Here is a 10,740-nt window from a genome sequence, read left to right on the forward strand (position 1 = left end):
GCAAGACAGGGAGCCTCCACCTGCCAAGGCGAGAATCGTGCTTAAACTCGCCGGTCCATCACTTCCGCCTTTCTGAAGAAGAACAAAAGTACAGTACAAACTTAACCTGCCAACAGCCTCCAAGATCATATATACTCCCGGCTCTAGCATCTTTTTTTTTAGAGAAATCCACCAATCTATTAATGATCAATAGTACAAAAAACTCTAAAAGCGGTAAAAATGCAAATACTCCCTCCGTCCCAGCAAAAATGTCTCAACTTTATCTATACATGCAAAATTTGATGAAGTTGAGATACTTTTGGTGGGACGGAGGGGGTAGGTTTTTGAATCACCTAACGAAAACTACAATGCTAGAGCAAGCTGAAGAAGCACCACCATAGTCGCTCCTCCATCATTGGAGTCAGACAAAACTTATCTTAGTATATAGACGGAAACTCGACGTGCTAAAAATCCAAAGAACCAGAGCAACAGCCAACACTAAAGAGGAATATCATAGAGCGAAAGAGTCAAACTTGCAACCACACCAACAAACATAAACACTGGCTGAAACCAGGAGATCTTTCGGGATGACCCTGCACACGTCCTCGGCCGGTGCTAGGCGCACCATCGGAACGAGGATAAGGCAGAGAAGACTTTATTATGATTTTGAGACGCATCCGCCACCTCACCATACTAAGAAAGACACCGCAAATATATAAAAAAGAAGAACTAAAAGCCTCCCACCGACGAGAGCCTGTGGTTAGATTGGTTTTTCTAGATGGTCTCTTCTCTATTCGGTACTACCTCTGTTAGGGATTATAAGTCCCCCAGTATCCTTAGGTTGTAAATTTAACTAACGTAAGAAAAAAAATATTACAAAACATATATCATTAGAAAAGTTGAATGTTCTACTTTCCCATCAAATAATTTTTTACTGTATAACTCATGTTATGTTGACTAAATTAACAACCTAAAAAAATACGTGTCGGACTTATAATCTCTAACGGATGTAGGAACTTTGGTTTTAGCTTCAGGTGTGCGTGTTCTGTTTTGGGAATCTACAGAGACTCTCTCGGGAAGTTGTACGTACGTTCTTGCATAAATAAACCATCTGAAGCGGGCACGTCCTCTTTTCTAGCACGGCAACGTGATAGAAAACCTCGACCGCGCGCGACAACTGCACCGCACGTCCGCACCCACGTTGGGCAAGTTGGATCACTTCATTTTCCGTCCCTCCATGTTCCTTGCAAAGTGTCTCGATGCCGCTCCTTTCTTTTTTTTTTGAAATACCATATATCGATGCCGCTCCTTTCTTGTTTCAAGAAAAATGGAAAGTGGCAGGCACAACACACACTTTGCCACTTTGCCGGCAAACAGCAGCCGGTTCCTGCTACAAAGAGGCAACAAAAAGTCAAAAAGTCAGTCAAATGTTACAAAAAAAATACATGAGACCCCTCTCAACCTGCATAGAACACGAACAGTATTTTCCGAGCAATGATTGCACGTTTTATTGTCTTGGAAACTCATTACGAAATTTAATTTTACGAAATATGGAATACATTGCTGGATGATGATGAGTAGCCTCTTCTACTAGTTTACTGAAACACCAAAATCAATATTTTGGCAAAATGGTTTGTCTCACACCGACCGTTGCGCCTTGACATGTCCGCACCCTAACCACAAGTTTAGAGCATCTCCAGTCATGCTCCCGGGAAGCCCCTCAGGGCCTTTTTTTTTTTTCATCCGAACGGACAAAACTGGCCCAGTCACGACCACAACTTCTCGCTTTCGTCCGGATTTGGGCCTAAATCCGTCCGGACTCCCCATGCCATCCTCGGTTTCCCGGGGTGCTGCCGGGACTCTGGATGGAACAAATTCCGCGCTCTGGCCCGCGTGTCAGTGAAGATTCCGCGCTCTGGCCCGCGCAAATTTCCCGGGACGGCTGGAAAATCGTTGCTCCCCATACCAAAAATAGATCCAATCCAGACCAATTTTCATCCGGATTATGGCCCGGGGCCTCCAACGGCTGGGGATGCTCTTAGACTGAAATCCACTCATTTCATTCCTCCCTCCCTCCCTCCTACGGTTGCTCTTGGTTATAAATACAACACATCCCTCAATTCAACTCCACTTCTTCACCCCATGTAACTACGCAACCACCCTCACGCCCACGGGCGGATCCACCCTCCCTGGTCGGGCTTGTCGACGGTGCGACTCTATTTTTATTTTATATTTTTACAGAGTAGAATTTTCTCCAAAAAATACCACCATAGACATTTTGCCCGGACTTCAAGAAGTTTATGGGTCCGCCACTTCCCATGTCCCTACCCTCTGACCTAGACGCTTGCCTTGCTATCAGTAATCCAAACTCAAACGCCATGTCTCACGTTGCAGTCCATTTTCTTTATCATGTCTCGAGCTTGCTCTCGGGTCGAAGTGATGGAAGGAGGTGGTTGCACCCCGATCGCGAGTTTCCCCTCCTTTGTTCACACCGCTCTTTCATTGGTGGACATGGATCGTACTGGGCAAGGCGGGAGCGCAAATCCGGTATATATTAACAAGAAAAATCCATATTATTACTTCCTTATTAAAACTGACGATTTCCGCCGCATTTATGGCCTCATAAATAAATAAATTCATTGCAAATCTCTAGATCCCAATTCTGGAAGCAAGCAGTACAACTGATTGACTGACTATGAGCTGGCCAATGAGGAAGAAGCCAGTCCATGTCTAGCACAGCCACAGCTCAGCACACACAGGACTCCCAGAATATTCCGACCAAGGAAAAGAAGAAAAAAAAAAGAGAAATGCCCCGTCACCCACCGACACGCGGGCCCGGTCCGGCGCGCCCGACCGCGCCGGTCCCGAGTCCAAACTTGCGAAGAGAACCGGCTTTTTCCCGGCTATAAATGGCGGCCCGCGGCTGGATCTCTTTTTTTATCCCTTCCCTCGCCTCCACCTCTCCACTCCCCCCACGCAGCAAGCCGCCGCCCCTAGGGTTTCTCCCCTCGCCGCAGAACCCTTGCCCCGCGCCGCCGCCGCCGCCGCCGCAGCCATGAGCGACGGCAAGGACGCCCTCGACCTCTCCGCGCTCGGCGCCGCCGTCCCCAACGCCGCAGGTATGCTCCGCCTCCCCGCTGTCGACGCTACAGTTCCCGGTCGGTGCCCCCTGCGGTTCTGTATTGATTTCGGCTGTTTCTGATGATGCAGAGCTCAGCGCCGAGGACAAGGCCAACCTAGTCGAGTCGATTAAGGTGAGGTTTCCTCCCGAACCACTTCCGCGGGCGCGGGGTATTTGGGTGTTTTCCTCATTCGCCGTTCCTTCAATTTTTTGGGGGGGTCAAGGGATTGTTTGTGTGACCAAACCGTGCTGATTCGGCCTCGCGCTTCTGCAGAACACGCTGCAGGGATTGGCGGCCCGGCACACGGACGTGCTCGAGAGCCTCGAGCCCAACGTCAGGAAGCGCGTCGAGGTGCTCAGGGAGATCCAGGTATAATAGCAGGGCTCCACTATTTGTCTTCCGATTCGCCATGCTTCTGTGGTGGCATGAGTTGGTACTAGGTGATTTGTGCCATCCGGGTCATTAACTGTGCCTAGCTAACAAAGTACGATTTCTGTGATCCTGATGCGCTTGTGGAAACGGTACAGCATGGTGTTGTGTGTGTACTAGACGATTAATTGAGATCCTGATTGAGCATGGACTCTGCTGGAAATAGGTTGCGCGGTACTAGCTTATTTGTTGCCACTAGTGCTGTGCTTCTAACTCCTATTTACGTTCTAGGGAAATGCCAGCAGCTGTCTATGTGTGCGTTTGATTGTTAGTAGAGCATGGCTCTTGATCCACTGCCTATTATTAGTGGGGTACATACAATCCATATTATTTTTGCCTTCAGCAACCGTCTTATCTCAACAATGAGATGTTGCGACTGGTAGCTAAAAGTTGGATAGCGTCATGATAGATATAATATTCTGTTATATTTTCTATGTATGTCCATCAGTTTGCCTGAAGCTTTGCTTGTTGTTTTTTTAGACTCCTTTATTTCATCGTACCTGTCTGATTGGAATTCCCCTGCTTTCTTACTTTGTGGAAATGTCCTGACCACCTTTGATGGTGCCCAGCAATATATTTTCATTCGAATGTATGGTATAGTGTTATACTGATCAATTCTTGCCTGAGTTATTACGATTTAAACGCTTGATTTTTTCGAAAGTCCAGTTCTATCTGGTGGTGACTGACTTGCCTTTGTTCAACATTTGACAGAGCCAACACGATGAACTCGAGGCCAAGTTTTTCGAGGAGAGAGCTGCGCTTGAAGCTAAATACCAGAAGATGTACGAACCACTCTACTCAAAGGTAAACTATTACTGACGTTGCTCTACTGCTATCTTCTGTACTATCTCATTTTGCTGCTTTATCCTGTTGATGAACTCTACTTCTAATTCCCTTAGTTATTGTAAAACTCTCACCTGTACCATGAATTACAAACTGTGGTCTTCTTTACTTTAGAGAAGAGTTGTTTGTATGTTGCATGGTTTATACAGCGCAGGCTCCCTTCTCTAATATTTGATGTATCCTATTTGATGCCGCATTCCATGATCCATCTGATGGATTTCTTTACCTGCAAATTGACAGCGTTATGAAGTTGTCAACGGTGTTGTTGAGGTAGAAGGTGTAACTAAAGATGATGCAGCGGAAACTGCTGCAGATCAGAAAGGTGAATATACACTTTGCCTGTTCTAAGATCTTTCAGTATTTTCATACTGGGAAGGAAACCTTTCAGTGCTTGACCTTTTTCATAATGCTTCCCTGCAGAGGAAAAAGGTGTGCCAGATTTCTGGTTTAATGCAATGAAGAATCATGAAATCCTAGCTGAGGAGGTGAGCCCTTGCATGTTTTTTGCAGTACAAGTTCCTTCTCTGAACTGTTGATCACCTCTCTTCGAACTTTTCTTTAGATCCATTTGCAAAATAATTCCATGGCATCAAGTTAATGGTTTACATGTATCCAGATCCAAGAGAGGGACGAGGAAGCTCTCAAGTACCTGAAGGACATCAAATGGTACAGGATTAGTGAGCCAAAGGGTTTCAAGCTTGAATTTCACTTCAACACTAACCCATTCTTCAAGAATGAAGTGCTTACAAAGACATATCACATGATCGATGAAGATGAGCCAATCCTAGAGAAAGCCATTGGGTAATTAATATTTCAACTAATGTGGAGTTCTACTTGTTTTAGATGCATCCATGGTTTCAATAACGTTTCTGTTTTCGTCCTTTTTCCAGTACTGAAATTGAATGGTATCCTGGGAAGTGCTTGACACAAAAGGTGCTAAAAAAGAAGCCAAAGAAGGGGTCAAAGAACACAAAACCTATCACGAAAATTGAAAATTGCGAGAGCTTCTTCAATTTCTTCAGCCCACCTCAAGTTCCTGATGATGAGGAGGAAATTGACGAGGACACAGTAAGTTCTGTCTCCTGTATGTCTGCTCTTATATTTGAAACTTGAGCATGGGCATGACTCCTCACATTTCTACAGGCTGAGCAGCTGCAGAACCAAATGGAGCAAGACTATGATATCGGGTATGCATATTATTTTGTATGCTGCAATGATGAACTAGTTTAAAGGTCTGTTCCCTGTTCTGAATGTCCCTTCTTGCTTGCCAGATCTACCATCCGAGACAAGATTATTCCACATGCTGTTTCATGGTTCACTGGAGAGGCTGCTCAAGACGAGGACTTTGATGGCATGATGGATGATGATGAAGATGAGGATGACGAGGGCGATGAGGATGAAGATGAGGACGAGGATGATGAGGAAGATGAAGATGACGATGACGATGATGATGCTCCTAAGAAGGTACGGAAGCCTCTGATAGTCATTGCGTGTTCTTGTTATAACTTAAGTAGATTCAATGGAGCCTCATAGCTTGCCCTCTTTTCTTGATTTCAACAGAAGGGTGGTAGAGTTCCTGCTGGGGAAGGACAGGGAGAGCGGCCTGCTGAGTGCAAGCAACAGTAGAGGTGCTTCATACATGACCGTTTCCGAAGATGATTGTTCTCGGTTGAAGAATGTTTGGTTCTCCTTGAGGCTGTGTTGCTTGGTTAGTTCTGTGGAGCCAGTGGGGGAATGCGTTGGTTTTGTGGAACCGGTGGGGGATTTCGTTCTTTGGGACATGGTATTGTACGCTGGTAGCCTTTCCATTGTTGTACTGGGTTGAAATACTTTGTGCGCATCTTGGAGTGATCGATGTTGCCAGTTTGGTATGTCATATTGCAAATACCATCGGCATACCCTAGTCTACTTGATTTTGCCGGGAAATTTTGATCTAGGTATCTTCTTTGGGTTACATTTGTTTCGAACTGGATTTTAGCTAGCTTGTTATGCCATCTCTGAATTCGCAACTCAAACGAGTTTATTACTCTTTTCATCTGACGTATGTGCATGCTTGACAGATTGGCTATTTGCCATATTAATTACACTTCTGTCTGAACGATGCCCACGCTTACGCTTGAACAAAGAGCAAAAAGGTGTAGCACTGTAGCAGCATCCGTGGACGCAGGCACCTGATCATGCTCTTCCCTCCTCTAGGCTAGCTTCCCAGATTGTTCTTCCCTCCTCTAGGCTAGCTTCCCAGATTGTGGTGGATTCCGTTACTTTCTTAACAATGTGGCGACCACACTATCCATGCCTCAATACACGATGCTGAACTTCCACCCAGGATCCATGTTACCCGGTATGATACCGTTTTAAGTTTTAACACAATCTGTCACAACTTTGACCTCACTCAACGCGATCATAAGCTTCGTTAATATCTAGTTTTACCGCAACTAGGCCGTCTCGACACCCTTTCTTCCTATGCATTATATGTGTATCTTATCTGCAAGAAGCACATTATTATGTGTAATCATTCTGCCCGGGGTAAACAAAAGATTGTGTGGGAAAGATAATGTGGGGTAAGATAACCTTCAATCTACTAGTATTTGCAAGGAACTTCGAAATGGTCTTGTACAACCGTTCGCAGCGAGAGTGGCAGAGATCTTGACCGATCTCCTCGAGATTCTTCTTCCTAAATTATAATTAGTGACCCCATGGATACCTCCCTCCCAAAATGTATGGCGCGATTTTTTTTTGCAATACGACTTTTTTGACGAAAACGGCCTTTATGTATTATAGAAAAAAAGGAAGAAAACCCATGTTACAAGGTTCAATGTCCTAGTCCATTGCCAGGACTCAAAAGAAAAATTACAGGTGTTGTGCCACTTTGAATATATCCAATTCATTCCACACCCTGTCAATTAACTCAGCTCATTTCAGACGTTTTCATAAGACATAAGATGGCAAGTGATGATCTTGTTCTTTGCTGTCCCTTCCAGATCTGATGAAATGATTATCACCATTGCTTCACCGAGATGGCACCATTTGCCCAGTGTTTCAACTCAGGCCCCCGGAGTGACGCCTTGTACCAGATCTCCGTGGCAAAAGGACAGGCAAGAGTGAGATGAAAATAATTTTCCAGGGTCTGCTCACACAGGAAACACACCTTGTCGTGGTTCCATCCACGCTCGCGCAATCTATCGGCAGTCCAAAGTCTGTTCCGCAGCAGAAGCCACATGAAGGATCTGACGTTTCCTTCAGCTTTGATCTTCTAGACATTTGCAAAGTCTGCGTTCTGGATGCGGCCTAAGAACTGAATGTCATATGCGGATGCCGCTGAATATTGCCCGCTTGTAGTAAAGGTTCCAGGTAGCAGAGTCTGTGTTTTCCACAAGCGCCACCTCCTGAATTTTGGCCCAAAGCCTGATGAATTTGTCGATCTCTCTCATCATTCATGCGTTGCAATCCCCGCATCCAGACATTGTTCGTGAGAGCCTCTTTGATCGAGAGCGAGAGCTTCTTTCTGTATGCAAGCTTGTACAAGTCTGGAGTCAGCAGGTTAGGAGCCGTTCTGCTTAACCATCTGTCAGTCCAAACTGAGCCCTCACACCGTCCCCAAGCACTATTGTGGAGCATGCGGCGAAGAGCTGCTTATCTGACTCGTCACAAGGCGTTGACATGCCTTTCCAAGGTCTCTCGGTGCAGTTCCAACTGAACCACTCCCATCGTAATCCCAAGGCCCTCCCGAAGGCCTGAATATCCTTGACCCCCCAAACCCTCCCATTCTCTTGCTTAGTTTTTTTTTTTCTAATAAAGAGCATATATTAATATCACGGAGATACTAATTACACTTAGTTTCTGCAACAACATCATGCCCTAATGACATAAAGGATGCACACAGCCAAAAAAGAGAAAAGAATTACAAAAAAGAAAGGTCCCCATATAGAGATCGAAAACTTGAAACAGCAACACTGACATCACCAAGACAACACCAGAAGACCAGCTTCTCCATAAGCGACGCCTTCAAAAAGAAACAATGCACAAACGCTGTCGTTGTCCGATCACAGATCTTAGGTTTTCACCCTGAAAAAAGTCCTCCCTCTCAAAACATTGCCTTCAACAAGAACTTGCTTCTAGTTTACAAGATATTTTTTCCCGCTGGCTTCTTCCTCCACATTGTAGAGAAAACCTCTCCTCAACATATCAATCTTTTTGATGAACTCTTTGTCAGCTATGAATGTTGTTTAGTGGTACACATCAATCGAGGTGATGACCGAGTTAACCCCCTAGGAAAGACAGGAGCATTAGAGATTGCCCTAGTTAGATTCATACATACAATGATGTTGAAAGGATTAGAGTTGAGATAAAAGTTGATTTTCATGCCTTATTTCGAAAATACTTCAGACAAGCGTCATATTCGCAATACACATACTATCTAGATTGCTATGATAAATGGCCTGGAAGAGTTGTAATTCTAAATACAAGGAAATTAGTGCTTCAATGATGACTTGTTTATTTTGAACACTTAGATCTTATTTATTTATTCATTTATTTTCTAGTAGGATTAAATCAACACCTAGGAGAGGTACAAGAAAGTGTTGGGAGTCATCGAGCCACACCTGTTCGTTTGATCCCCATGCTATTCTAGCCACCTCCCGAGCAGCAACATTTGCTTCACTGTAAGAACATTTAGAGTGAACTTTTCAAATTTTCGAAGCTAGATGATAGCAATGATCGAACATTGCCGCCGGCCGCACCGTTTGAATTACCTCCTTCCTGCATAACCTTGATCACATCCATGCAATCCGAAGAAATGATGACTCAGTTGTATCCCAAAGTCTAAGAAAGAATAAGGCCTTGCTTAAGTGCATGTGTTTCAGCTGACATTGCCTCTTGGACAAAATCTAGCTTTGTGTTCACAGCCGAAATGAAGTTTCTGCTTCATCACGAATTACTACCCTGATGGTTCCTTTCAACATGTCACTATCGAAATAAGCGCCGATGTTAATCTTTCACGTGATCTTTCAATGGTTTCACCCATCCACCTCTCTTCAGTTTAGCCTTGAAGAAGACAAATTCCCATTCTAATTTTACTGTGGGCCTAGAAATTAAACTTCTCATTTTTTTGCCAAAAAAAATCACCGTCGTTGCCTACATCGGTCGGCTTACATCCCATTGCGCTAGGTGCTAGAATCAACACTCCATGCGACATTCATGTCTTATTTTCGAAAAATAAGGAACCCGGCGTGACGCGGTCTAAACCATCTACTCTAGCAAGGGACGACCGGAAGACAACTTTCGATTTTTCCAAAAAAAAAAAAAGTTGTTAGACCCACCAGTGCTTCCGCGTGAACGCCCCGTAATATTTTTTTGCATGGAACAAAACTATGTCATTTCTATTCTTTTACTTGATGTCACGTGTTACTAGACCAAAAAATGAGGTAAGGTAGGGTGGCAGAAAAGTTGTGCAAATTTTTTTTTGAAGTGAAAGTTGTGCAAATGTTGTCAACCCTAGTTTGAATTTTGTCCTAGGCTGGGTCTAAGAAATGGGTGGATTATATGCCTGACGGAGCTGGGCCTAGGCGATGTCAATACTCGCGATCAATGCCACAAACATCCCGACCTAGGATGAACACAACGATTTTATCAACGGTACCTACCGGTGCTACATTTACCGTTAACTCCCTGCTTTGAGATTGGCGAGCCTTTTGATATTTGTCTAATATAAAACTAATAATTGAAACACAAGGGAAACTTTTATGAAACTAAAGTAATACATAAAAACATAGTGACAAAAAATAAAACCGATAACGTCACTGCTGACGTCCCTCTAGTTTGTTTCATAATTTTATGAAATAATTAATCACCACTTAAGTGACATCACTACTGACGTAGATGAAGTTGCCTTTAAAAAGAGGTTTTTGGACCGAGGATCCAGTGACGCTTCCCTCTCTAGCCTCTTCTCTGTCCTCACATAAATCTTGTTTCCCTCCCTTAAACCCTGGTGGATCCAATCCGTTGCCCACTCACCCCCGCCCATGGATCTCCACAGCGGCGGCGAGCGGCCAACCAAGCGCCCCTCCACCGGCGGCCGCGAGGAAGATCGGTTCACCTCTCTTCCCGACGACCTCCTCCTCCTCATCCTCCGCTGCCTCCCCTCCACCGCCGACGCCGCCCAGACCAGCCTGCTCTCCCGCCGCTGGGTCGGCCTCTGGGCTGGCATCCCGGAGATCTGGTTCCGCGGCCCCGTCGTTCCCGGCCGAGTCCACGCCGCCCTCGCCGCGTACGCCGCCCATGCCGGCCCGCCAATCCTCGCGCTCTCGATCGTCACCGACGCGCCGGTGGACGAGGAGGCCGTGGGCATCATTGAGCTGCCCTGCTTAGA

At 45.3% G+C, this 10,740-nt stretch overlaps 1 protein-coding gene across 1 annotated transcript; it reads left to right on the forward strand.

Annotated features, from left to right (window-relative positions):
* Positions 1–3,000: 3,000 nt before the first annotated feature.
* On the forward strand, positions 3,001–6,258 carry LOC124707223 (nucleosome assembly protein 1;2). Its single transcript, XM_047238885.1, has 11 exons — positions 3,001–3,098; positions 3,190–3,233; positions 3,375–3,470; positions 4,242–4,334; positions 4,614–4,695; positions 4,794–4,858; positions 4,990–5,174; positions 5,264–5,441; positions 5,517–5,560; positions 5,645–5,837; positions 5,934–6,258. The coding sequence occupies exons 1-11, from the start codon at positions 3,035–3,037 to the stop codon at positions 5,997–5,999; spliced, it is 1,110 nt and encodes a 369-aa protein (XP_047094841.1). The 5' UTR covers positions 3,001–3,034; the 3' UTR covers positions 6,000–6,258.
* Positions 6,259–10,740: the final 4,482 nt, after the last annotated feature.

Source organism: Lolium rigidum, chromosome 4 (genome assembly GCF_022539505.1).
Source record: "Lolium rigidum isolate FL_2022 chromosome 4, APGP_CSIRO_Lrig_0.1, whole genome shotgun sequence".
Classification (NCBI taxonomy): domain Eukaryota; kingdom Viridiplantae; phylum Streptophyta; class Magnoliopsida; order Poales; family Poaceae; genus Lolium; species Lolium rigidum.

Bases quoted from the DNA above. Each gene is read 5' to 3' on its own strand.
- LOC124707223 (XM_047238885.1), top strand. From the start codon at position 3,035: ATGAGCGACGGCAAGGACGCCCTCGACCTCTCCGCGCTCGGCGCCGCC. The intron at 4,335-4,613 runs GTAAACTATTAC...GCAAATTGACAG, and splicing joins ACGAACCACTCTACTCAAAG to CGTTATGAAGTTGTCAACGG. The intron at 5,442-5,516 runs GTAAGTTCTGTC...ACATTTCTACAG, and splicing joins AGGAAATTGACGAGGACACA to GCTGAGCAGCTGCAGAACCA.